General features: G+C 47.3%; 2 protein-coding genes and 1 long non-coding RNA gene across 3 annotated transcripts in view; 1 reads left to right on the forward strand and 2 right to left on the reverse strand.

Moving 5' to 3' along the window:
• The window catches only part of NFYC (nuclear transcription factor Y subunit gamma), a 76,219-nt gene extending 70,098 nt beyond the window's left edge, over positions 1-6,121 (reverse strand). Inside the window, exon 1 of the mRNA XM_064731440.1 lies at positions 6,116-6,121. The gene's annotated coding sequence lies outside the window, so the exon portion shown is untranslated. The remainder of the gene's footprint in view (positions 1-6,115) is intronic.
• Positions 3,816-10,177, forward strand: LOC135457090 (uncharacterized). The gene is made up of 2 exons (XR_010442664.1): positions 3,816-7,635; positions 7,866-10,177. It is a non-coding gene; the product is annotated as an uncharacterized LOC135457090 (long non-coding RNA).
• A 698-nt stretch (positions 10,178-10,875) lies between these two features.
• The window catches only part of SMAP2 (small ArfGAP2), a 32,496-nt gene continuing 16,118 nt past the window's right edge, over positions 10,876-27,253 (reverse strand). The window contains exons 2-10 of the mRNA XM_064731439.1: positions 23,333-23,466; positions 22,776-22,861; positions 21,528-21,606; positions 19,748-19,828; positions 19,201-19,279; positions 18,103-18,206; positions 15,764-15,929; positions 13,966-14,267; positions 10,876-12,056 (exon numbers count right to left, since the gene is read on the reverse strand). Of these exons, the coding sequence (XP_064587509.1) occupies positions 11,907-12,056; positions 13,966-14,267; positions 15,764-15,929; positions 18,103-18,206; positions 19,201-19,279; positions 19,748-19,828; positions 21,528-21,606; positions 22,776-22,861; positions 23,333-23,466 (1,181 nt within the window). The 3' untranslated portion in view covers positions 10,876-11,906. The remainder of the gene's footprint in view (positions 12,057-13,965; positions 14,268-15,763; positions 15,930-18,102; positions 18,207-19,200; positions 19,280-19,747; positions 19,829-21,527; positions 21,607-22,775; positions 22,862-23,332; positions 23,467-27,253) is intronic.

Below are 27,253 nucleotides of genomic sequence, written 5' to 3' on the forward strand. Positions count from 1 at the left end.
GATGTTCTCCTTGAGGTCTGGAATGTTCTCCTCGGAGCTGAGATGTCCTCCTTGGAACTGAGATGTTCTCCATGGAGCTGGAACACTCTCCTTGGAGGTGGGGATGTCCTCCTTGGAACGGAGATGTTCTCCATGGAGCTGGAACGCTCTCCTCAGATCTCGGATGTCCTCCTTGAGGTCTGGCTGTCCCTCTTTGGGGTCTGGGAAGTCCCTGCTGGGGTTGGGATGTTCTCCTTGAGGTCTGGAATGCTCTCCTTGAGCTTGGGATTCCTTCCCTGAGGGCTGGGATGACCTCCCCAAGATCTTGGATCCCCTCCTGGAGATGCCCTCCTTGGAGCTGGGATCTCCTCCTCCTCCAGACCAGGCTGTCCTCCTCAAGCTGTGGGATTCCCTTCCCAAGCTCTGGGATTCCCAAACTCTGGGATTCCCTTCCCAAGCTCTGGGATTCCCTTCCCAAGCTCTGGGATTCCCTTCCCAAGCTCTGGGATTCCCAAGTTCTGGAATTCCCTTCCCAAGCTTTGGGATTCCCAAGTTCTGAGATTCCCAAGCTCTGGGATTCCCTTCCCAAGCTCTGGGATTCCCAAGTTCTGAGATTCCCAAGCTCTGGGATTCCCAAGTTCTGGAATTCCCTTCCCAAGTTCTGGGATTCCCAAGCTCTGGGATTCCCTTCCCGGATTTTGGGATTCCCTTCCCGGGCTCCATCACGCTCCCCTCGAGGTCTGGGACATCCTTGGGCTTGGGACACCCTTCTGGAGAGCTGGGATTCCCTCCTGGATGTTTGAATTCCAATCAGGAGCAGAATCCACCCCTGGTTCTCCCCAGGGGGACACCTCAAGGGCAGCTCTGGGATTCGGGGGGCAGACAGAGGAGTTCCTTAGCGGGGTGAGCGTTTTTGGGGTTTTTTTGTTCGTTTTGTTTGTTTTCCCAAGCAGCATTTTGGTTCCCTCCGATGGGATCCAGTTCTTGTAGCAAACCCGGGAATTTACGGAAGCTTTTTTTGAAGGTGCCTATTGAAATTTGCTGAAATTACTCAGGGGAGACACCACTAGAAACTCTTGGTTTCTTCATCAAATATTTCCTAAATCCAATGACTGTCCTGAAGGATCAGTTCCCAAGAGAGAAGGAACAAAATCCCGACAACACCAAAAGATGAGGAGACTGGAAGAGGACAAGAGGTTCATGGGGAATTTCATGGGGCTGGCTCTGACCTTCAGTCTTCACCACAAAGCACCCCACAGCATGGTTTGGGGGTTTTTTTATAGGATTATTTCTTGGCAAAACACGGAATTCCACGATGCACAGAGCACAACAAACCCACCCGGGCTTCTCCTGGTGGCGCCGGGAATGAAGAACCAGCTCAGCCACAGCAGAACAAACCCAAACCTGAAGGAAAAGACTCTGGGGATGAAGCTGTTCCCTCCAAAACCCAACCCCAAAACCCTGGGGCTCCATAAAACCAAACCTGGGAGTCCTCAGCCCCAAATCTGGGGCTCCATAAAAACCCAAACTTTGGAGTCCTCAACCCCAAATCTGGGGTCCACAAATCCAAATCTGGGGGAGGAATCATAAATCCAGTCCCCGGGGTCCACAAACCCAAACCTGAGGGTTCACAAATCCAAGCCTTGAGGTCCACGACCCCAATTCTGGGGTTGCATAACTCCAAATCTGGGGGCTCAAAAACCCAAACTTGGTGTTCCATAACCTCAAATCTGGGGTTCCACCAACCCAAACCTGGGGTTCCATAACCCCAAAGTTCCACAATCCCAAATCTTGGGGTTCCACCAACCCAAACCTGGGGTTCCATAACCCCAAAGTTCCACAATCCCAAATCTTGGGGTCCACAAGCCCAAACCAGGGGTTCCGCCAACCCAAAACTGAGGTTCCACCAACCCAAACCTGAGGTTCCATAACCCCAAAGTTCCACAACCCCAAACTTGGGGGTTCACCAGTCCAGATCTGGGCAATCATAAATCCAAACCTGAGGGTTCACAAATCCAAACCTTGGGGTCCAGAAGTCCAAAACTGGGGTTCCACCAACCCAAACCTGGGGTTCCATAACCCCAAAGTTCCACAACCCCAAATCTTGGGGTTCACAAATCCCCAAACTTGGGAGCCTACCAACCAGATCTGCAGGTCTACAAACCCCAACTTTGGGGTCTACAAACTCCAACTTTGGGGTCTCCAAACTCCAACTCTGAGGTCTCCAAAGCCACACTTGGGGTTCCACAGCCCCAGAACCGTGGCCAGCAGGACTCTGTGCTGTGGCCAGTCCACGTGGCACTGCCACAGCTTTGGTGCCATCGTGACGGGGACTCGGAGCTGCTGCTGGGACTTTGCCAACTCCAAACCACCCAGATGGGAATTGTCTGGATCCTGCTGAGCTGGGATGGGGAAAAGTTCATCTTTTCCCCCTGTGAAGAATGAAATCCGAGGAGGAGGAGTTCGGGCTGTGATTCCTGGATGGAGATCTCTGGGAATATGGGATGTCCTGAATCTCTGGTGGTTTGGGGAACAAACTCAGTGCCCTGAGTGCTGAGACAGGAACAAACAACAGCCTGGACTCGATGTTCCCTCCCGAGCACGGAGCAATTCCACGAAGCCAACACGGAATCACAGCAAACAGAATTCCAAGAGGCTCAGATTTTCGACTCTCCACGAGGGAAAGCATCCCAAAAGGAAAAGCTTCCTGCTCCTCCGAGCTGCTGCTCTTCCCTCCGGCTTCACCAACTCGGTTCTGACGGGAAAACTCCAACCCTGAGCGGTGGGATCACCCCAGGCACGGAGCAGGAGCGTGGGCAGAGCTGGGAGCTGAGCAGGGACCTTGTGCTGCTGGCGTGGGCACAGCTTCCCACATTCCCCGCATTCCCCGCTCCGTCCTGGCTGCCAGGAACATCCCAGGAACATCCCAGGAACATCCCAGGAACATCCCACGGCCGCGCCTGACGGGAGCAGGGGCGGGGGAATCAGCACAGCGCGGCCAAGGGGCCAGCACCGGCTTGGTTTTCTGGTTTTCTTGGTTTTCTGCTGGAAAAATCCCGGTGAAATTCCACCTGGGAATGAGGAAAACACAAAGATTTTTTTGTGTGAGATTTTAGCGAAATTCCACCTGGGAACGAGGAAAACCCAAAGATTTTTGTGAGGATTTTTTGGTGAGATTTTAGTGAAATTCCACCTGGGAACGAGGAAAACACAAAGATTTTCGTGAGGATTTTTTTGGTGAGATTTTAGCGAAATTCCACCTGGGAATGAGGAAAACCCAAAGATTTTGGTTCATGAGGATGAGTTGGAGCAGCCACCGTGTGTTCCTCACAACCATCCCTATTTTTCTGCTGGAAAAATCTCAATAAAATTCCACCTGGGAATGAGGAAACCCCAAAGATTTTGGCTCACAAGGATGAACTGGGGGAGCCACCACGTGTTCCCCAAGGCCAGCACAAGCTTCCCTGGCTTTTTGCTGGAAAAATCCCAATGAAAATCCACCTGAGAATGAAGAAAACACAAAGATTTTTTTTGTGTGAGATTTTAGTGAAATTCCACCTGGGAACGAGGAAAACCCAAAGATTTTTGTGAGGATTTTTTTGTGTGAGATTTTAGTGAAATTCCACCTGGGAACGAGGAAAACCCAAAGATTTTTGTGAGGATTTTTTTTTGTGAGATTTTAGTGAAATTCCACCTGGGAATGAGGAAACCCCAAAGATTTTGGCTCACAAGGATGAACTGGGGGAACCACCACCTGCTCTTCAAGGCCAGCACAAGCTTCCCTGGCTTTTTGCTGGAAAAATCCCAATGAAAATCCACCTGAGAATGAAGAAAACACAAAGATTTTGGTTCATGAGGATGAGTTGGAGCAGCCACCATGTGCTCCTCACAACCATCCCTATTTTGCTGCTGGAAAAATCTCAATAAAATTCCACCTGGGAATGAGGAAACCCCAAAGATTTTAGTGAGGATTTTTTGTGAGATTTTAGTGAAATTCCACCTGAGAATGAGGAAAACACAAAGATTTTTTTTGTGTGAGATTTTAGTGAAATTCCACCTGGGAACGAGGAAAACCCAAAGATTTAGCGAAATTCCACCTGGGAACAAGGAAAACACAAAGATTTTTGTGAGGATTTTTTTGTGCGATTTTAGTGAAATTCCACCTGGGAATGAGGAAAACCAAAGATTTTTGTGAGGATTTTTTTGGTGAGATTTTAGCGAAATTCCACCTGGGAACGAGGAAAACCCAAAGATTTTTGTGAGGATTTTTTTGGTGAGATTTTAGCGAAATTCCACCTGGGAATGAGGAAAACCCAAAGATTTTTGTGAGGATTTTTTTTGGTGAGATTTTAGTGAAATTCCACCTGGGAATGAGGAAAACCCAAAGATTTTTGTGAGGATTTTTTTGTGTGAGATTTTAGTGAAATTCCACTTGGGAACGAGGAAAACCCCAAAGATTTTTGTGAGGATGAGTTGACGATGACCGCCCTGCACTCCCCAGGGCCAGCATGAGCATCCCTGATTTTTGGTGGAAAAATCCCAATGAAAATCCACCTGAGAATGAGGAAAACACAAAGATTTTTTTTGTGTGAGATTTTAGTGAAATTCCACCTGGGAATGAGGAAAACCCAAAGATTTTTGTGAGGATTTTTTTTGGTGAGATTTTAGCGAAATTCCACCTGGGAACGAGGAAAACCCCAAAGATTTTGGTTTTTGTGAGTTGGGGGTGACAAGGACAAAGCGCAGCCCTCCATGGAGTGACACCAAAATCCAGGAAAAAATTCCCTCCTTCCCTCCCAGTGCCCCAGCAATGTCCCACCTCAAACTGGTGTGGGAAACCCAAACTGGGGGAGAAACCAGGACTGGGCCACGTTTGGGTTGCGACACCAACTTCTCATTTCTCAGGAGCTCGTGTCAGATGTTTTCCTTCCTCAAACAAGGAGAAAAACACGGCCAAGACACCCAGAAATCCCAAACTGAGCCCTGTGCCAGCTCCTGAGGAAGTGAATTCCATCCCAGGATAAATTCCTGCACTCCAAAGTTGATTTTTTTGTTGTTTTTCTGGGGGAATGTTTTCTCACAAAGGGCATTTTTTTTTTTTTTTTTGACGCGCAATTCGATTTTGCAAAATTCCCTGGAAGGAATTTAGAGCTCGATGGTTTTCTCTATTTCCTATCGAGAAAAAGGAATCCGAATCACTGGATTTGCCTGCCAGGGATTTTATTTTTTAATTTTTTCCTAGAAAGAGGAATAAATATGGAATTGCATCAGTTTTGCAGCTCATTTCACACCCAGCCCCCACCTGACAGTGCCAGCACTGAAATCCAAACCCCCAGCTGGAATCACGAGGATGGATTTGATTAAAAAAATAAATAAAATTCTTGGGATGATGCTGGAACATCCCCTGCAAACTGACAAAATCACACAAAGCACAGAGAACACTCCAAAATTCCAGGCTTGAGTTTGGTTTGGAATGGATCAAATTTGCCAAAATCCAGGGAAAATCTCCAAGAATTTGGGATCAGCTGCTGTTCCATCACCACCAGGGCACGCTGAGAAACCTGGGAGAGGAGGTTTGGGTGGAGTTTTCCCAAAATCCAATGGAATCCAGCAGCAAATCCCTGAATCTGCTGCCACAGAGCACCAGAGAGGGGAGGAAAAAAAAATCCCCAAAAATCCCCTCCACTTTTCCCAGCTCTGAATTCCACCCAGAGCAGGAATTCCTCAGGAATGGGACCAGGATTCCCTTGAGCTGACAGGGAATCCCTTCTGTTCACTGCCTGACACCACAATTTAGGAAATCCAGCCTGGATCCCACCATTCCCACCTGGATTTACAAATCCCAGGAAGGATTTTTTTCCTCACACCAAAAAAACTGCACCAAGGATGTTTTTTTTTTTCCAGGTGGAAAATATTTTTTTCTCCAGTTGAATTTCTGGATGGATGGGAAATGTCTGGATGTGGGAAGCTCTGGATTGGTGTGGAAAATACCAGAATTAAGGAACAGTGGGCTGAATCCAACCTGAATTTGTTTTTCCTCATGGATGGGAAGATCTCTCCCTGCTTTCCCTGGGGATTTCACGGCTGCAGATGGATCTGGAGAATTCTGAAGAATTCTGGAGAATTTTCCTGCTGTGCCAAGGGCAGCAAGGCCTTTCCCAATGTTCCAACTGGAAGTTTTCCCTCTGCTCCACAAACCCCGAGCTGGTTTGGGTGGGAAAGACAAAAATCCATCAAATTCCAGCCCCTCAGAGGCTGCTCCAAGCCCCATCCTGGGACACTGCCATGGACAGGGCAGGATTTCTTCTTTTTCATGGAGAAACCCCCTCCCAATCCTTGGCTGGTTGGTTAAAGGTGTGAAAATCACTTTTAGGAGTTGAAAAGCTGCAGGAAAGACTTTTGAGGGAAAAAAAAAAAAAGAAAAAGAAAAGAAAAAGCATCCAAAATAACAGGGTTGGAATTTTGGGGGTCACTCTGAGGGGACGATCCCGCTCACCTGAGGAAGATTTTGGGTTGAAAAAGACGCAGAAAAGCGTCCAAGTGTTGGTCTGGGTGGCTGAGGAACCTCCACGTGGTGGGTGCATCCCTCAGGAACACCGGGATGGACTCCAGGAGAATCCAGGAGATCCCAGTGCTGCCCCAGGGCCTGGAGCTCCGCTTGTTGCTATACCTCATCCTTCCCTTTCCCTTGGATCCTTCCCTTTCCCTTGGATCCTTCCCTTTCCCTTGGATCCTTCCCTTTCCCTTGGATCCTTCCCTTTCCCTTGGATCCTTCCCTTTCCCTTGGATCCTTCCCTTTCCCTTGGATCCTTCCCTTTCCCTTGGATCCTTCCCTTTCCCTTGGATCCTTCCCTTTTCCTTGGATCCTTTCCTTTCCCTTTCCCTTGGATCCTTCCCTTTCCCTTGGATCCTTCCCTTTCCCTTGGATCCTTCCCTTTCCCTTGGATCCTTCCCTTTCCCTTGGATCCTTCCCTTTCCCTTGGATCCTTCCCTTTTCCTTGGATCCTTCCCTTTTCCTTGGATCCTTCCCTTTCCCTTGGATCCTTCCCTTTTCCTTGGATCCTTTCCCTTGGATCCTTCCCTTTCCCTTGGATCCTTCCCTTTCCCCACTTTTTCCATTCCTTCAGGACCCAGAGCTTGTGCACTCGGACACATCCAGGGTTTTATTTTTGGGTTGGTTTTTTTTTTTGTTGTTGTTGTTTTTGTTTCCCTGTGGAATGAAAAGCAATCCATGATTGGGGTGGGCAGCTCCCAACCCTGCTCCCTTTGGGATTTGAGCCCGAGGCAAGGGAATCCCGGGGTGGGAGGGATGATCCAGAGGGATCCTGGGGTGGGAGGGATGATCCAGAGGGATCCTGGGGTGGGAGGGATGATCCAGAGGGATCCTGGGGTTGGAGGGATGATCCAGAGGGATCCCGGGGTTGGAGGGATGATCCAGAGGGATCCCTGGGCCCCTTTTCCACCTTCCCTGTCTCCAGGGCTGCCCTGAGCCCCCCAAAACCTTCCCAGGGGTGGGCTCGGGGCTCGGCTCCGAAATCCAGCGCTGCTCCCACCCTTGGGAGGGCAAAAATCCCTGTCCAGATCCCTTGGAGGGGCACAATTCCCTGTCCAGGGTCCTTGGGCGGGAACAAATCCTTTTCCAATGCCCTTGGAGGGGTACAAAGCCCTTGGAGGGGGCACAAATCCTTTTCCAAATCCCTTTCCAATGCCCTTGGAGGGGCAGAAATCCCTCTCCAAAGCCCTTGGATGGGAACAAATTCTTTTCCAAATCCCTTGGAAGGGGGACAAATCCTTTTCCAAAGCCCTTGGAAGGGCACAAATCCCTTTCCAAAGTCCTTGGAGGGACACAAATCCCTCTCTAAATTCCTCTCCAAATCCCTTGGAAGGGCACAAATCCTTTTCCAAATCCCTTGGAAGGGCACAAATCCCTTTCCAAATCCCTTTCCAATGCCCTTGGAGGGGCACAAATCCTTCTCCAAAGCCCTTGGATGGGCACAAATCCCTTTCCAAATCCCTTGGATGGGTACAAATTCTTTTCCAAATCCCTTGGAAGGGCACAAATCCCTTTCCAAAGCCCTTGGAGGGGCACAAATCCTTTTCCAAAGCCCTTGGAAGGGCACAATTCCCTTTCCAAAGCCCTTGGATGGGCACAATTCCCTGTCCAAAGCCTTTGGAAAGGCACAAATCCCTCTAAATTCCTCTCCAAAGGCACTGGAAGGGCACAATTCCCTCTCCAAATCCCTTGGAAGGGCACAAATCCCTTTCCAATGCCCTTGGAGGGGCACAAATCCTTCTCCAAATCCCTTGGAAGGGCACAAATCCCTTTCCAATGCCCTTGGAGGGGCACCAATGTTTTTCCAATGCCCTTGGAAGGGCACAAATCCCTTTCCAATGCCCTCGGAAGGGCACAAATCCCTTTCCAAAGCCTTTGGAAAGGCACAAATCCCTCTCTAAATTCCTCTCCAAAGGCATTGGATGGGCACAAATCCCTTCCCAAATCCCTTGGAAAGGCACAAATCCCTTTCCAATGCCCTTGGAGGGGCACCAATGTTTTCCAATGCCCTTGGAAAGGCACAAATCCCTTTCCAAAGCCCTTGGATGGGCACAATTCCCTGTCCAAAGCCTTTGGAAAGGCACAAATCCCTTGGAGGGGCACAAATCCCTCTCTAAATTCCTCTCCAAAGGCATTGGATGGGCACAAATCCTTTTCCAAAGCCCTTGGAGGGACACAAATCCTTTTCCAAAGCCCTTTGAAGGGCACAAATCCCTTTCCAATGCCCTTGGATGGGCACAATTCCCTCTCCAAATCCCTTGGAAGGGCACAAATCCCTTTCCAATGCCCTCGGAAGGGCACAAATCCCACCCCAGGGAATATCCCGAAGGAATTCCCGACCCCAAGGGGGAGCCCCTGAATGTTCAGAGCACTTTGCAGTTGGTGGCCTTGTTTTCTTAAAGGGCTTTGATCTTTTCATGAAAGGAGAGAATCTTTCCCCATCCCATCATCATCATCATCATCATCATCATCATCCTCCTCCTCCCCAGCTCGGAATTCATGCCTGGAATGTTCAGGATGGTCCAGGACTCTGGAATCTGTCATTAATCCCTCAAATTTTACACATAAAAGGGGGAAAAAGAAAGTTGGGAATTTCTCCTGGAATTCAGGTTGGCAGCAGCACCAGGGAAATAAAAAGGGGAAAAAAAAACTCTGATGGATTTTTAGGAGTGGGCAAAGGGAAGTTTGGGAGTGTTGAAACCATGCAAAAATTCTGGATTTCCATTCCAAATGGAAGGGATTTTATCCAGAATTAGAAATCTTTCAACTCAGCTTCCCCCTAAAAAGTTTGAAGGGGAATAAAATGGTGGAATTTCAGACTGGTTTGGATCCATTAAAAATAAAATAAAAGGGAATAAGAGGGTGGGAATGATGAGGGATTAAAGGCAAGGAGAGCTCTGACAGAAATTCCAAACTCTTGGAAGCGGAGGCTGAAAGGAGGGACAGGGGGTGAAAGTGCAAAACCCCACAAGGATTTGAAAATCCTTCACATTTTAGCCTCAAATCCCCCAAAATTTGCATGAAAGGAGAGGGAGGGGGGAAGTGTCAGAGCTTAATTAAGCACGAGTTAATTGGCGCTGAATGAGAAGGTGGACGGGAAGATTTTCCTTGGGTATTTCAGGGTTTCTGGGAGCAGATTTTAGGATTTCTGGGAGCAGATTTTAGGATTTCTGGGAGCATCATTGAACAATTGACGCCCAGCTGGGTTTAATGACAGATTCCTCCCATTCCACAACTCCACCCTCCCCAAAAAATCACCGGCCAGGGGGGACCTGGAGCATCCTTGGAGCCCCTCCAAGAGCAGGGGGATGGGTTTGGGATGGCGACAGAAAAGTGGGAATATTTCAAAAAAAAAAACGAGCAAATGGGATTTTCTACCTGTGTCCTGTCCCGTTTTCTATGTGTGTGCGTGTGGTCCTTTCTTAAATGTCAAACTCTTGTATTTTTGTGGTTTCTATCTGCGGGACTGACGGCTCTGAGGGCGCACGTTGTTTTGTAAAATATTCCTGACATTTTTCCTCCCCCCCCAAAAAAAAAACCAACAAAACAAAGGGAGGAAAAGCTGAATTATTCACCTTTTAATTGGCTTTGCATGTACAGTATTGGGGCAGCAAGTGGAGATGATTAAAGCCAGCTTGAAAACTTTTTGCTTGTGCTTGAATTTAGTTTTTCCCCCCAAAAAATTTTAAAAAAAATTATCTCACAACTCCTCATGGATACTCTGGGAAAGAGGGGAATGGAATAAATATATATTTTTTTTTCATGATAAAGCAGGTTTGAATTGAGGAAAGAAATCCCATAATGAATAAAAGACCCCGAAACCTCCCTGGTTCCCAAATCCCATCCAGCTTCCCAGGAAAAATGGGAATGGACAGGAAAAATGGGAATGGGGAGGGTTGGGAGGGATTTTGGGGTGAAATTCCCAGGGAAGCTGTGGCTGCTCCACCAAAGGAAAAATCTGGGATGGGGAAAGGAGCAGGGGGTGAATGGGACCCAAACCATCCTGCAATTCCACAATTCCCTGATTTTCCCCGTTCCTTCACATTTTTGGACAAGGTTTTGTTAAACCCGAGTTTTAAAATGGTTGGAATGATGGAATTAAAGCTGGAATGGAATCATTTCATCCCAGCAGCTGCAGGAATTCTGCTCCACCTTCCCCCCCATCCCAAAGCTGAGGGGTTTGTATATAAAAGTGTCAACTTTGGATTCTTCCAGGCCTGGCTGTGCTCCCTCAGCTCCCTGGCATTTGGGACAGAGCCCAAAAGCAGAGGGAATCTGGGCTGAATTTTGGGATGAAATCCCCCAAATCCCCACACCTGGAGTGACCACCAGCACCACAGGAGTCCACTGCAATATTTTATTTTGGGAATTTACATATCCACAGGAGAGAGCAGACCACAAGTCCGACTTCTTGCTGACTTTTGAAGCAGTTTTGGGTTCTACTGGAGATGAGAAAAGAAAATCTGCCAAAGATTAAAATGTCCCAAGCGAGCCAGGAAAGGGAGGAACCAGGATTTTACACAGGAACAACGACAACGAGAACAAAAACAGAAAAAAATATGAAAAAAGTATAAATTAGGATGTCAGAATCATTTTTAAAAGCGTAAGAAAACTTGCACGGGGGCTCTGGGCCCCACGGAGAATTAACTCTGGTTAAGATTGTTAAAATGGTGAAATTCCATCGAATCTTAACAGCAGGCAGCAAATTCCCCTCTGGAGTGCAAGTTTGTCACATTCCATCGGCTTTGCCCCCACTCTGGGCGAGATTCCTGCTTGCCCAGGGTGGGTGGGTGGGTGCCAGAGGGGCTTTTCCCAAGGACTTTGGTTCCAAGGAGGGTTGGGAGCAGGGAGAGCTCCCCTCGAGGGAGGAGGTAGCAAGGCTTGCTTGCCCCTGGGCTCGGCTTCAATCCAGTTCCTCAGCACCAAATCAGTTCCCCCCATCCCACACCCCCCCCAAAAAAATAAAATAAATCTAACACTGCAAGTTGAAGTGAGAAATCCCAGCTTTCTGGGCAGGATTCAGTCCAGATTTCCCAATCCCACCTGTGCCCAGGTGCCCAGCAGGGCATCAAGTGCTACCCAGGAGCTCTGGTGGAGCTTTGTGCAGGGAGGTTTCTCCTCCCCTGTGTGCATTGACTGTGCTGAGGACGGGGCTGAGCTCGTGGTGGCATTGCCACCCCGCTGTCCCCGTGGCTGTGACAGTGGAAAGGCAGAGATGGAGCTCAGGGATGGAAAAAAAAAACCCACAAAATATTCAGGTTGGGCTGGGTCCCCCCCCTTCCCAAAACCTGAAAGCGAAAAAACCCCTGAATGTCTCATGGAGCAGGTTTGGAGAACAGAACAAAGGCAGAAATGGTCACGTGCGAGCGAGGGCTCATTTCCACAGCGGGGAGCTCAGGGAGGGGTTGCTGCCCTGGGCTCCTCCTCCTCCTCCTCCTCCTCCTCCTCCTCCTCCCATGGACTGTCCATAGCCCATCATTCCGTTGGCTCCATAGAAGTTCATGCCAGCCATCTGCTGGGTCATCTGCAAAGGGGACAGGGGAGAGGTCAGGGATGGGCCAGGACAGTGCCCAGGGCTCCCAAAAAGAGCAGAGCCCTCAAGGGGAGCAGGGGGTGGCTCCCCAACATGGGGGACTGCAGGGTCCTCAGGATAGCAGCAGGAATTTGCCCATGGAAAGGGTGAGCAGGCCTTGGAATTGCCCAGGGAATTTTGGAGTCCCCAGGTATGGGAGGATTTCAGGGTTCTCAAGATATCAGCAGGAATTTCTCCATGAAAAGGGTGGGCAGGCCTTGGAATTGCCCAGGGAGGTTTGGAGTTCCTAGCTATGGGAGGATTTCAGGATCCTCAATATTTCAGCAGGAATTTCCCCATGGAAAGGGTGGTCAGGCCTTGGAATTGCCCAGGGAATTTTGGTGTCCCCAGGTATGGGAGGACTTCAGGGTTCTCAAGATTTCAGCAGGAATTTCTCCATGGAAAGGGTGGGCAGGCCTTGGAATTGCCCTGGGAATTTTGGAGTCTCCAGGTATGGGAGGACTTCAGGACAGGATGGACATCAGCAGGAATTTCTCCATGGAAAGGGTGAGCAGGCCTTGGAATTGCCCAGGGAATTTTGGAGTCCCCAGGTATGGGAGGATTTTAGGGCAGGATGGACATCAGCAGGAATTTCTCCATGGAAAAGGTGAGCAGGACTAGGAATTACCCAAGGAGGTTTGGAGTCCCCAGGTATGGGAGGATTTCAGGGCAGGAATTTCTCCATGGAAACGGTGAGCAGGACTAGGAATTGCCCAGGGAATTTTGGAGTCTCCAGGTATGGGAGGATTTCAGGATCCTCAAGATATCAGCAGGAATTTCTCCATGAAAAGGGTGGGCAGGCCTTGGAATTTTTCCAAGGAGGTTTGGAGTGCCCAGGTATGGGAAGACTTCAGGGCAGGAATTTCTCCAGCAAAGGGTGGTCAGGCCTTGGAATTGCTCAGGGAATTTTGGAGTCCCCAGGTATGGGAGGATTTCAGGGCAGGAATTTCTCCATGGAAAGGGTGAGCAGGCCTTGGAATTGCCCAGGGAATTCTGGAGTCCCCAGGTATGGGAGGATTTCAGGGTTCTCAAGATATCAGCAGGAATTTCCCCATGAAAAGGGTGAGCAGGCCTTGGAATTGCCCAGGGAATTCTGGAGTCCCCAGGTAGGGGAGGATTTCAGGATCCTCAGGATAGCAGCAGGAATTTCTCCACAGAAGGAGTGAGCAGGTCTTGGAATTGCCCAGGGAATTTTGGAGTCCCCAGGTATGGGAGGACTTCAGGGCAGGAATTTCTCCATGAAAGGGTGAACAGGACTAGGAATTGCCCAGGGAATTTTGGAGTCCCCAGGTATGGGAGGACTTCAGGGCAGGAATTTCTCCATGGAAAGAATGAGCAGGACTAGGAATTGCCCAGGGAGGTTCGGTGTCCCCAGGTATGGGAAGACTTCAGGGCAGGAATTTCTCCATGGAAGGGGTGAGCAGGCCTTGGAATTGTCCAGGCATTGGAATTGCCTTGGAAATTAAATCCTCCAGCTATGGGAGGATTTCAGGTTGGACACCAGTAAGAATTTCTCCATGGAAAGGGTGGTCAGGCTTTGGAATTGCCCAGGGAATTTTGGAGTCCCCAGGTATGGGAGGACTTCAGGGCAGGAATTTCTCCATGGAAAGGGTAGTCAGGCTTTGGAATTGCCCAGGGAATTTTGGAGTCCTCACCCCTGCAGGTGTCCATGGGAGATGAGGCTGGGATTGGACTCACCCTCTGGAATTCTTTCCCACCCTGGGATCCCCAGGCTCTCCCATTTCCCCAACCCAATTCACCCCATCCCATCCCACCCCAACCCCCTGCACACCCCCTCATTCCTCCCCTTCCCAACTCCCACAAAAACCCTGGAAAACCCCTCCAGGAGCCTTTCCCTCACCTGGGCGAGGTTCCACTGCAGCTGCTGCGTCGGCTGCACCCCGTACACGGCCTGGGGCACCGCGGCCACGTAGCCGGGCTGCTGCGTCCCCATCATCCCGTTGGGAACGCCCAGCACGTTGCCCACGTAGCCAGCAGGGATGGCCACGGGTGCCACCATGCCAGCAGCTCCAGGCTGGGCCAGCATGCCCACGGAAGGGGCCATCAAGCCGCCCATCATGCTGCTGGAAGGGGGCACCCCCGGGAAGGCGGCGTAGGGAGCGGCGGGATAGCCCAGCTGAGGCGGCGCCATGAACATGGCTCCTGGGAAAAGGGAGGGAGCAGGGAAAGGTGGGTCAGTGCAGGGGGATGGGAACGGCACAATTCCAGCCACAGCCGGGTGGGGATGGCCAGGCTGAGCTGCTCCTTGTGCTGGTCACAGCTCTCAGGGAAGATGGAGAGGGGATCTGGGCAGCGGCGTGCAGGAATGGGTTCCCAGTGCCAGAGGGCAGGGTTGGATATTGGGATGGAATTTCTCCCTCATTCCCAGTGCCAAAGGGTTGGGTTGGATACTGGGATGGAATTCTTCCCCAATTCCTAGTGCTAAAGGGTTGGGTTGGATACTGGGATGGAATTCCTCCCCAGTTCCCAGTGCTAAAGGGCAGATTTGGGTTGGATACTGGGAAGGGATCCCCAGTGCCAGAGGGTTGGGTTGGATATTGGGATGGAATTCCTCCCTCATTCCCAGTGCTAAAGGGCGGATTTGGGTTGGATACTGGAATTCCTCCCTGATTCCCAGTGCCAGAGGGTTGGGTTGGATATTGGGATGGAATTTCTCCCTCATTCCCAGTGCCAAAGGGTTGGGTTGGGTACTGGGATGGAATTCCTCCCCAGTTCCTAGTGCTAAAGGGCAGATTTGGGTTGGATACTGGAAGGGAATTCTTCCCTGATTCCCAGAGCCAAAGGGCAGATTTGGGTTGGATATTGGGAAGGGATCCCCAGTGCTAAAGGGCAGATTTGGGTTGGATACTGGAATTCCTCCCTGATCCCCAGTGCCAGAGGGCAGGGTTGGATATTGGGAAGGAATTTCTCCCTCATTCCCAGTGCCAGAGGGCAGGGTTGGATATTGGCTGGAATTCCTCTCCTATTTCCCATGCTAAAGGGCAGATTTGGGTTGGATATTGGGAGGGAATTCGTTCCTGATTCCCAGTGCTAAAGGACAGGGTTGGATATTGGGATGGAATTCCTCCCTGATCCTCAGAGCTAAAGGACAGGGTTGGGCTGGATATTGGGATAGAATTCCTCCCCAATTCTCCATGCTAAAGGGCAGATTTGGGTTGGATATTGGGATGGAATTCCTCCCTGATTCCCAGTGCCACAGGACAGGTTTGGGTTGGATATTGGGATGGAATTCCTCCCCAGTTCCCAGAGCTAAAGGGCAGTGTTGGATATTGGGATGGAATTCCTCCCCAGTTCCCAGAGCTAAAGGGCAGTGTTGGATATTGGGATGGAATTCCTCCCCAGTTCCCAGAGCTAAAGGGCAGTGTTGGATATTGGGATGGAATTCCTCCCCGTGAGAGACTGCAATGGATTTTCCAGAGAAGCTGTGGCTGCCCCATCCCTGGAAATGCCCAAGGCCAGCTTGGAACACCCTGGGATCATGGAAAGTGCATGGCTGGCACGGGATGAGCTCCACATTCCCTTCCCACCCACCCCATTCTGGATTCTCAGGGATCACCCACATTCCCATTTCTCCTGAAGGTTGTCACCCCCAGGACACCCCAGCAGCCTGCCCTGGATCCAGCTCACGCCAGGGTTACCTTGTGCTGGCACCTGGGACGTTTGGGAGCCGTACAGGGACAGGATGGAGTCTTTGGAGAGCTGCTTCTTCCCCACCTCCTCCCCTTTGCCTCCGGGCTCCGGGAACAGATTCAGATTTTCGGGAACGGAGCCGGCGCTTCCAGAGGTCGGCATGGAACCAACAACCTGGGACAGACAGACAGACAGACAGGATCAGGGCAAAATCCAGCATGAGGGAAAAAGGGGAATATCCATCCACACACAGGGATGTGCTGGGGCCATGGAAAAGAGAGATTTCAGGATTTAATTAAGAAATTTAAATGCAGCAAGGTTTAGAGCAGACAGTTGTGTGTGGTGAAACAGTGGCACAGCATTCCCAGATGTGGGGATGGAAGAGGGAGATTTCTCATTTTTCCAATGGAAAAGAGAGATTTCAGGATTTAATTAAGAAATTTAAATGCAGCAAGGTTTAGGGCAGACAGTTGTGAGTGGTGAAACAGTGGCACAGCATTCCCAGATGTGGGGATGGAAGAGGGAGATTTCAGGATTTAATTAAGGGAAATTTAGATGAAGCAAGGTTTAGAGGAATGGAAGAGAGAGATGTGGGAATGGAAGAGGGAGATTCCTCATTTTTCCAAGTGGAAGAGGGAGATTTCAGGATTTAATTAAGAAATTTAAATGAAGCAAGGTTTAGGGCAGACAGTTGTGTGTGGTGAAACAGTGGCACAGCATTCCCAGATGTGGGGATGGAAGAGGGAGATTCCTCATTTTTCCAAGTGGAAGAGGGAGATTTCAGGATTTAATGAAGAAATTTAGATGAAGCAAGGTTTAGAGGAATGGAAGAGGGAGATTCCTCATTCTTCAGCACTGAAGAGGGAGATTTCAAGATTTAATTAAGGGAAATTTAGATGAAGGAACATTTAGGGCAGATGGTTGACGTGTGTTTGATGGTAAAACAGTGGCACAGCATTCCCAGATGTGGGAATGGAAGAGGGAGATTTTTCATTCTTCAACATGGAAGAGAGAGATTTCAGGATTTAATTAAGGGAAATTTAGATGAAGCAAGGTTTAGGGGAATGGAAGAGGGAGATGTGGGAATGGAAGAAGGAGATTCCTCATTCTTCAGCACTGAAGAGGGAGATTTCAAGATTTAATTAAGGGAAATTTAGATGAAGCAAGGTTTAGAGGAATGGAAGAGGGAGATGTGGGAATGGAAGAGGGAGATTTTTCATTCTTCAACATGGAAAAGGGAGATTTCAGGATTTAATTAAGGGACATTTAGATGAAGGAACATTCAGGACAGTGATGTGTGTGGTGAAACAGTGGCACAGCATTCCCAGGTGTGGGAATGGAAGAGGGAGATTCCTCATTTTTCCAAGTGGAAGAGGGAGATTTCAGGATTTAATTAAGAAATTTAAATGCAGCAAGGTTTAGGGCAGACAGTTGTGAGCAGTGAAACAGTGGCACAGCATTCCAGATGTGGGAATGGAAGAGGGAGATTTTTCATTCTTCAACATGGAAGAGGAGATTTCAGGATTTAATTAAGAAATTTAATGCAGCAAGGTTTAGGGCAGACAGTTGTGAGTGGTGAAACAGTGGCACAGCATTCCCAGATGTGGGGATGGAAGAGGGAGATTTCAGGATTTAATTAAGGGAAATTTAGATGAAGCAAGGTTTAGGGGAATGGAAGAGGGAGATGTGGGAATGGAAGAGGGAGATTCCTCATTCTTCAACACTGAAGAGGGAGATTTCAAGATTTAATTAAGGGAAATTTAGATGAAGGAACATTTAGGGCAGATGGTTGACGTGTGTTTGATGGTAAAACAGTGGCACAGCATTCCCAGATGTGGGAATGGAAGAGGGAGATTCTTCATTCTTCAGTGTGGAAGAGGGAGATTTCAGGATTTAATTAAGGGAAATTTAGATGAAGCAAGGTTTAGAGGAATGGAAGAGGGAGATGTGGGAATGGAAGAGGGAGATTTTTCATTCTTCAACATGGAAGAGGGAGATTTCAGGATTTAATTAAGGGACATTTAGATGAAGGAACATTCAGGACAGTTGATGTGTGTGGTGAAACAGTGGCACGGCTGTGGGAATGGAAGAGGGAGATTTTTCATTCTTCAACATGGAAGATTTCAGGATTTAATTAAGAAATTTGGATGAAGCAAGGTTTAGGGCAGACAGTGGTGAAACCCTGCATTCCCAGATGGATTCCCCATCCCTGCAAGTGTCCAAGACCAGCTTGGAGCACCCTGGCACAGTGCAAGACATCCCTGCCCTTTAATGCCCCTCCATCCCAAATGACCCCGTGGTTTTACAACCCAACCAGGCTTTTCCAAGCCCCACACTCCCAGCTCACCTTCCTGGAGGAGTCTGAGCTGGATCCCACGGATGCAAAGAGGTCCAGGTCCTTCTCCAGGCTGCTGGGCCGGCCGTTGGTGACGGGCGTTGTCACCGGGGCGTCTGTGGGGACAGCGATGTCCTGGGGGTGTCCCCAGCCTGGGGACACCTCTGTGCCATCCCACCCACACCTCATCCCCACCTCCCTCATCCCCCTGCAGCTGGGAAGGGCCTGGAGCAGGATTTGGAACTTCCCCTGGGTTCTGTTTGTCCCATAAAGCTCCAGGTGCTCCAGGACACCACAGGCTCCAGGAAAAAGGGGAACACATGGAAAACTCTTTCCAGGCTGAATATTCCTGGAATTGTTCACCTGACAGGGAAAATCAGCACTGAAACTCCTCAAATTCCCACAATTTCCACATAATTGTAGAAATTGTGGGAATTTGAGGAGCTCCAGCTGCTCCTGGAATGCCACAGGCTCCAGGAAAAAGGGGAACACATGGAAAACTCTTCCCAAGCTGAATATTCCTGGAATTGTTCACCTGACAGGGAAAATCAGCACTGAAACTCCTCAAATTTCCTGAAATTCCTTCCTCCTAAAATTCCTCAAATTTCTACATAAAGCTCCAGCTGCTCCTGGAACGCCAGAGGCTCCAGGAGAAAGGGGAACACATGGAAAACTCTTCCCAGGCTGAATATTCCTGGAACTGCTCACCTGACAGGGAAAAAATCAGCACTGAAACTCCTCAATTTCCACATAATTGTAGAAATTATGGGAATTTGAGGAGCTCCAGCTGCTCCAGGAACACCACAGGCTTCAAGAAAAAGGGGAACACATGGAAAACTCTTCCCAAGCTGAATATTCCTGGAATTGTTCACCTGACAGGGAAAATCAGCACTGAAACTCCTCAAATTCCCTGAAATTCCTTCCTCCTAAAATTCCTCAAATTTCTACATAAAGCTCCAGCTGCTCCTGGAACGCCAGAGGCTCCAGGAGAAAGGGGAACACATGGAAAACTCTTCCCAAACAGAATATTCCTGGAATTGTTCATCTGACAGGGAAAATCAGCACTGAAACTCCTCAAATTCCCACAATTTCCACACCAATTTCTCTTACCCAGGCCCAGCAAGTCCATGACTGGCTCAGATTTGGGGGAACTTTTCCTGGATTGCTGCGTTTCGTCTTTCTTTTGAGGCTGGGGGGAAAAGAAACAACACAAATCTTGTGCAGCTTTTGGGATCACACTGAAATGGTTTTAACAAGATTTACAATGGTTTTTAATAAGATTAACCCTTAAAATCTCCTTTTTTTTTTTTTCCCCAGTGGATTTAAGTCAAAAATAAAATTAAAATTCTCTTTGCTCTTCCAAAATGAGAATTTCAGAGCGAATATCTCCTGGTTTTTCGTTGTCCCAGTTGTTGAATCCAAGCAGGCTCTAAACCAGGGAGAAGCAGCTGCTGGAGGTGGAAAAAGCAGCAGGGAAGAGCTGGATTCCAACCTGCACATCTGCTCAGTGTCTGGGCAAAACAGAGCAAAACAAACTCCCACCAGTGACTCAAAGCACCCAGGCTGTGACTGAGGCCAGAAAAATGCTCCCAGGGGAGGCTGGAATCCCTCTGCTCTGCCTCAGGGGTGTCTCCGTGGTTTTTCTTCCTCATCTTACCATTTTCACCTTCTCAAAGATGATGGGTTCCAGTTTTCTTTCTGACTCGTTGGTCCTTTTCCATTTGTCGTCCTTTTCTTTCTGTGAGGGAAAAAAACAGGAACATGAGGGAAAAAGTTCCTGATTTCACCAAGAAAAATCTCAAATCTGGTGCTGTGACTTATCTAAAACCCCTCAGATGCAAAATCCCTCAGAAAAAGCTGAATTTGAGGTAAAATTTTGCATTTTTCCTGCTCTGAGCAAGGACTGGACAAGGCCTTTCCAAGATCTCCTCCAATCATTATCCCTGATTTATTGCCTCCCTCTCACAAAAATCAAACAGCTCCAAGAGGGAAAAAATCAAGAATTTAAACAACTTTGTTTCTTTCTGTGAAGGAAATAATTGCTGACATGAGGGAAAAAGTTCCTGCTTTCACCAAGAAAAAGCTCAAACCTGGTGCTGTGACTTATCTAAAACCCCTCAGATGCAAAATCCCTCAGAAAAAGCTGAATTTGAGGTAAATTTTTGCATTTTTCCTGCTCTGAGCAAGGATTGGACAAGGCCTTTCCAAGATCTCCTCCAATCATTATCCCTGATTTATTTTCTCTCTCTTCCATCCACACAAACCAAACAGCTTCAAGAGGGAAAAAATCAAGAATTTAACCAGTTTTGTTGTTATTTTCTTTCTGTGAAGGAAAAAAACAGTAACGTGAGGGAAAAATTTCCTGATTTCACCAAGAAAAATCTCAAATCTGGTGCTGTGACTTATCTAAAACCCCTCAGATGCAAAATCCCTCAGAAAAAGCTGAATTTGAGGTAAAATTTTGCATTTTTCCTGCTCTGAGCAAGGATTGGACAAGGCCTTTCCAAGATCTCCTCCAATCATTATCCCTGATTTATTGCCTCCCTCTCCCATCCACACAAATCAAACAGCTCCAAGAGGGAAAAAATCAAGAATTTAACCAGTTTTGTTGTTATTTTCTTTCTGTGAAGGAAATAATCGCTGACATGAGGGAAAAAGTTCCTGATTTCCCCATGAAAAAGCTCAAACTTGGTGCTGTTACTGATCTAAAACCCCTCAGATCTAAAATCCCTCAGAAAAAGCTGAATTTGAGGTAAAATTTTGCATTTTTCCTGCTCTGAGCAAGGACTGGACAAGGCCTTTCCAAGACCTCCTCTAATCATTATCCCTGATTTATTGCCTCCCTCTCCCATCCACACAAATCAAACAGCTCCAAGAGGGAAAAAATAAAGAATTTAAACAGTTTTGTTGTTATTTTCTTTCTGTGAAGGAAAAAAACAGTAACGTGAGGGAAAAATTTCCTGATTTCCCCATGAAAAAGCTCAAACTTGGTGCTGTTACTGATCTAAAACCCCTCAGATCTAAAATCCCTCAGAAAAAGCTGAATTTGAGGTAAAATTTTGCATTTTTCCTGCTCTGAACAAGGAAACGGATAAAATCCTTTCCAAGGCCTCCTCCAATGTGAGACATCCATCCACACAAACCAATCAGTGAGATGAAGATGAGGGAAGAAAACAGGAATTTAAACCACCCAAAAACCACCAACCCCCTGAGCTCTGCCCTGTCTGTGATCCTGCTTTTTTCCCTGGAAAATTCCCTGAATATTCCAGAATATTCCCTACAACAAAACCCACTCAGCACCTTCAAATCTCCTCAGGAATTCACTCCATGAAGTTCAAGCAGCTCTGGAGAAGGGATTTCTCCTGGCACAGGAGAATATTTCAATATTTATATTTCAATATTTTGTTTTAATCACCATTTTAGGCCTCCAGACTCACCCTGAAGGCGTTGATGTCGATGCTTCTGTCCATATATTTCTTTTTCTCATATTTATCCCGGATAAAACTCTCCACAGCTCTACAGCAGCTGGTTAAGGACAAAGGATTCCAGAATAGAAGCCTTATTTGACAGGGAGGAACAAGGTACAGGCTGTAACTAAATTAAATCATTGTTTAAAGAGCATTTCCAGCAGTAACTTTCTTAAAATAATTTATTGCTGGATCCCAACTCAGTTTTTGCCCCTGGGTTATTTCAGGTTATTTCAGTGCTATAAAAAGGGAATTAAATCAGGATTTAAGCTCTTGTTGTGTTTTCTCCACTGGTTTTTTTTGTTTGTCCCAAGTGTCCCCTCAGCACATTCAGATCACAGTGATCACAACAGGATCCTGCAGCTCAAAAAACACCTCAGGTACCAGATTAACTCAAAAAAATGATGGTGGAAAGGTGTTTTTGTGGGATTTTTTTTAGGTTCACATCATTCCATCCCTGCTTACTCAGCATTCCTGCAAGGTGGGAGTTACAGCTGAAGCACTGAAAATTCCATCAGAGAATTCCCAGCCTGGTTTGGGTTGGGACCTTAAATCCAATGGGCAGGGGCACCTCCCATCATCCCAAGCTCCATCCAGCCTGGAGAACAATTCCAGGGATGGGGCAGCCACAATTTTTTTGGGAAATCCATTCCAGCCTCTCCTCACCCTCACAGGCAGGAATTCCTTCCCAAAATCCCAACTCTACCAAAATCCACCTCCTCTATTCTGTCCTTTATAAATCATCTCTCTTGCAGCTCCTTCAGGTCCTGGAAGGTCACAATTAGGTTTCCATGGAGCCTTTGGAATATTCACTCTCATTCCCTCCAAAACCTGCAGCTTTTGGGTTCACTCTGAAATCTCAGAGATCTGAACGAGATAAATCCCACTGGAAAAAAAGGGATTTTAAGGGTTATTTTCCATTCCAGTGCATTTTTTTCCCATTTAAGCCCAAAATAAAAGCAAAATTCTCTTTGCTCTTCCAAACTGAGAATTTCAGAGTGAATATTTCCCAGTTTTTAATTCCCAATCCAAGCAGGCTCTAAACTAAGGAGAAGCCTCCTGTAGTCATTTGGTGTCCCAGTTCTCCACCCCAATCCCTTCATTCCCATTTCCTCCCCACAGGAACAACTTCTCCTTCAGGGAGGTTTGACCACACAGCTCCAGGATGGAAATTTCCATGGAATTTCCACGTTTTTTCAGGAATTAAAAAAAGGATACTGGTCTGTCTGAGGCCTCCGGAAGTTCTCGGGCAGGTAGGCTTCGTAGAGACGATTGGCTTTGCCATTCCCCATCTCCTGCACGCACTGAAATCCAAAAAAAACTCCTTCAAATTCTCCTTTCCCAAACATTAAAGCTCTCCCACAGCATCCCAAGCTGACAATGAAGAGAAATCCAGAAAAGGGGGATCCTCCTCAAAGCCATTTTCACCCCCAGGGGATGCTGAGGCAGCTGCTCCAATCCCCTCCCACTCCATTTGCCAATTCTAAGCAATTTTTAATCCAAGGCAGGATAAATATCCTGTTAGCAACCCAAAATCCCTCTGGAAGGAGAGGTGGGAAGCAGGAATTGGTAATTTAACAGAGATTTGCAGCTCCTTAAGCTTTACTCTCTGCTGTTTGTCCACCTTGGAATGAGGACATTTTATTGCTCTTTTCCCTCCCAACCTATTCCAGCTGGAATTCTTCTTCCTCCTCCACTTTCCCCATTTTTTTTTGAGCTATTCTGGCTTGGTTTATTTAAAAAAAAAACCCTCAATGTTTTATCCCAGCCCTCACCTGGATCTGTTCCTGTGTCCACTGGTCGAGGTTGACAGATTTGACCCTGGATATGTGAACTCCCAGGTTCCTGTGGATCCCAGCGCAGCGGATGCAGATGAACACCCCAATATTCCAGGATGCCCATCGTGGCCCTGGGAAGAGACAGGAAAGTGGTTTTTTCCACCAATCCAACCCTTTTTTATTTTTGTTTTTGCCTGGAGGAACTGGGAAAATGCACCAAGTGAACTGGGATTGAGGCCTTTGGATTCTCATCCAGGCTGGAAACTGGAATTCCACATCAGGAGGATGTTCCCAATCCTTATCCTTGGGGATTTATTGCCTCCCTCTTCCACATAAATCAAACAGGAAAAAATCAAGAATTTAAACAGTTTTGTTGTCCTTTTCTTTCTGTGAGGGAAATAATCACTTACATGAGGGAAAAAGTTCCTGATTTCAGCAAGAAAAAGCTGACACATGTGCTGTTACTGATCTAAAACCCCTCAGATCTAAAATCCCTCAGAAAAAGCTGAATTTGAGGTAAAATTTTTGTGTTTTCCTGCTCTGAGGAAGGAATTGGATAAAATCCTTTCAAGATCTTCTCCAGTCATTATCCCTGATTTATTTCCTCCCTCTTCCATCTACACAAACCAAACAGCTCCAAGAGGAAGAGGAAAGAAATCAGAAATTTAAACAATTTTGTTGTCCTTTTCTTTCTGTGAGGGAAAAATCACTGACATGAGGGGAAAAGTTCCTGATTTCAGCAAGAAAAAGCTGACACATGTGCTGTTACTGATCTAAAACCCCTCAGATCTAAAATCCCTCCAAAACAGCTGAATTTGAGGTAAAATTTGCATTTTTCCTGCTCTGAGGAAGGAATTGGATAAAATCTTTCCAAGATCTCCTCCAATCATTATCTCTGATTTATTGCCTCTCTCTTCCATCTACACAAACCAAACAGCTCCAAGAGGGAAAAAACCAAGAATTTAAACAGTTTTGTCCTTTTCTTTATGTGAGGGAAAAAATAATCACTGACATGAGGGAAAAAATTCCTGATTTCACCAATAAAAAGCTCACACCTTGATCTAAAACCCCTCAGATGTAAAATCCCTCAGAAAAAGCTGAATTTGAGGTAAAATTCTTGTGTTTTTCCTGCTCTGAGGAAGGAATTGGATAAAATCCTTTCAAGATCTTCTCCCTGATTTATTTCCTCCCTCTTCCATTTACACAAACCAAACAGCTCCAAGAGGAAGAGGAAAGAAATCAGAAATTTAAACAATTTTGTTGTCCTTTTCTTTCTGTGAGGGAAAAATCACTGACATGAGGGGAAAAGTTCCTGATTTCAGCAAGAAAAAGCTCACACATGTGCTGTCACTGATCTAAAACCCCTCAGATCTAAAATCCCTCAGGAACAGCTGAATTTGAGGTAAAATTTTCACTTTTCCTGCTCTGAGGAAGGAATTGGGAAAAAATCCTTCTAAGATCTTCAATCATTATCCCTGATTTATTGCATCCCTCTTCCCTCCACACAAGAAGAGAGAAGAAAAGAGGAATTTAAACCACCTAAAAAACTCCAACCCCCTGAGCTGTGCCCTGTCTGTGATCCTGATTTTTTTTCCTGAATAACCTGGAATCAGCTCCAGAATATTCCCTACAGCAACGAAAACCCAAAAAACAAAAACAAAACAAAACAAAAAAAACCCAAAAAAAACCCCACTCAGCATCTTCAAATCTCCTCAGTGCTGGGCAGGAATTCCCAGCTGAGCCAGTACCAAGCACTGAGCCCAGGATTTGGCCCCAAAACCAATCCCAGCCCAAGGAATGATCAGTTCACTCCAGTTTCCACAGCTGTGATGGACATTATTTGCTTTTCCTGGGTCAAAATAAAATAAAATCAAGGCATTGATTTGATTAAGGTCAGACATTCCTGGTTTTCATGCAGGACAGCTCCAAGGTGTGGATGGGAGATCATGCCAGGGATCAAAAATCAAAAAAACATCCAGAAGGGAAAGATTAAGGAGCTCAGATGCACCCAGGAATCCCAGCAGGGCATACAGAGATCCACAGGAATTCCCATCCCTCTCCCAGACCCTCAATCCTGAATATTTTAGGAATATTTTAAATTTAAACCCTTTTCTCCCAGCTCCCAACACAAACTGGTGTCCCAGTGCACGAGAAACTGGGAAAACACAGAATCAGGGATCAAACAGCCTCCACCAGCCCTTTTTTCCACACATTCCTCTGGATGATGAAGAGTTATCCTGCTTTTCTTGCCACAGCTAAAATAGCAGAGCCTCGAGTTAATGAGAGGGAGGTGGGAGGGGGAAGAGGGGGAAAGTGTAATTTCAGAGCCCTAAAAAAGCAGTGCTGTATTGGAGATGCTGTTAACAGTTTAATTCCTGTTCCTGGAGCATCCTGAGGGATTTGGAGCTGATAATGCACTCAGAGACCCTTCCAGAGCACAGGTATCCAACCTCCAACAGGTAACTCCAGCACTTCTTCCAGGGAATTCACTTTAAAATGCCTTTATTAAATTTTCTGGCCTTTCTCTGCCATTATTTGCTGCTTTTTCCCTCTCCAGGAGTGGCCTTTGGGAATGATATCAATTTAATGGAGCTGAGAAATTCACTTCTTGCCTACACCTCAGTCCCTTTATTACCTCCTTTATTATCAAAGCAAAACCCACAACTTCAGCACCACCTGACTATACCCAAAAAATGGGAATAAAACCTTTAGCCAGGATCCTTCCTATGATTTCTGCATGGAATTCTCTCCCAGGGCTCTCTAACGTGAGACTGCTGGCAGGATTATCATGAGATTCAAGGTTAGATTTAAAACTCCAGATAAATTTAGCCTTGATAGGACTAAAAGGATTAATGGGCAGCTCCTGGAGTAATCAGCTCACTGGGTTTGTCACATGGACCAGCTCAGGCCACCACAACTTCCCACTAAAACATGACTCAGAGTTAATGTCACATCCTCCTGCTGCTCCAGTGTCCCCTCAGGGGTCTGGGACAAGAAGGGAACCACATCTGGAATGTGCTGCAACTCCTAAATCCAAATTCTGGGAGAGCCAAGATGGAGCAGCTTGGTTATATTTAAATTAAAATGAATATTTAGGGGCTTTTTGAGCCCCTCCCAGTAATAAACTCATTACACAACCAGGGGTGAGCTGTTCCCTGGGGAGATTCCAGCTGGGATTTGGGTGTCCTTGCACAGCCAGAAGGTGCTGCAGGAAAGGTTTCAAACCTAAAGGGAATAGAGGATCTGGGAGATGTGGGGTTGGTTTTTACAGATTGGGAGGAAATCTGAATTTTCCCAAAAATCTCCCTAATCCTGCAGCCCTGGTGGGGTCAGGTTGGATCCAACATCCCCTTCCCAGACACCCAGCTTAACCAAACCAACACTTTAACCTTCAAATGCCTTCTAAAAATGTTCTTTTAAAATGTCTCCTAAAGCCCTGAGGTTGTGGGAGGGGGGAAGGGTTTGGTGCAGATGTAAACAACCTCCCACTTCCCTCTTTGGAGCAGCTCACACTGGAACATCTCCCACTGAAAAAAAATCTCCCTGCAAGTGCCCAGCGAGTCAGATTTTGCTTTTTAGGGCTTTTTGCAGGCATTTCCCCAGGGTTTCACAGCTCTTTTCAAGGTGACTTGACTCGAAAAAGCTCCAGGTGGCATCTCCAGATGTGACTTTCACTTCCTCAAAACACAAACCCAGCTCAGACTCTGCAGCAGCCTCAGTGATAAAAGGGGGAAAAACGCCTGGGTTGGAGCTTAGGGGATCATTTTTCTGCGAAAAATGGGTTTATATCAATAAAGAACAACGGGGCAGCTTTAATCAGCACTGCAGAGCTGCCTGGGGGAATTATCACCCCTCACAAAAAGTGGGCACACCCTGACACCCACCAGGACAGGGGCACCTCACCCTCCTGGCTCAGGG

This window comes from Zonotrichia leucophrys, chromosome 23 (genome assembly GCF_028769735.1).
Source record: "Zonotrichia leucophrys gambelii isolate GWCS_2022_RI chromosome 23, RI_Zleu_2.0, whole genome shotgun sequence".
NCBI classification, from domain to species: Eukaryota; Metazoa; Chordata; class Aves; order Passeriformes; family Passerellidae; genus Zonotrichia; species Zonotrichia leucophrys.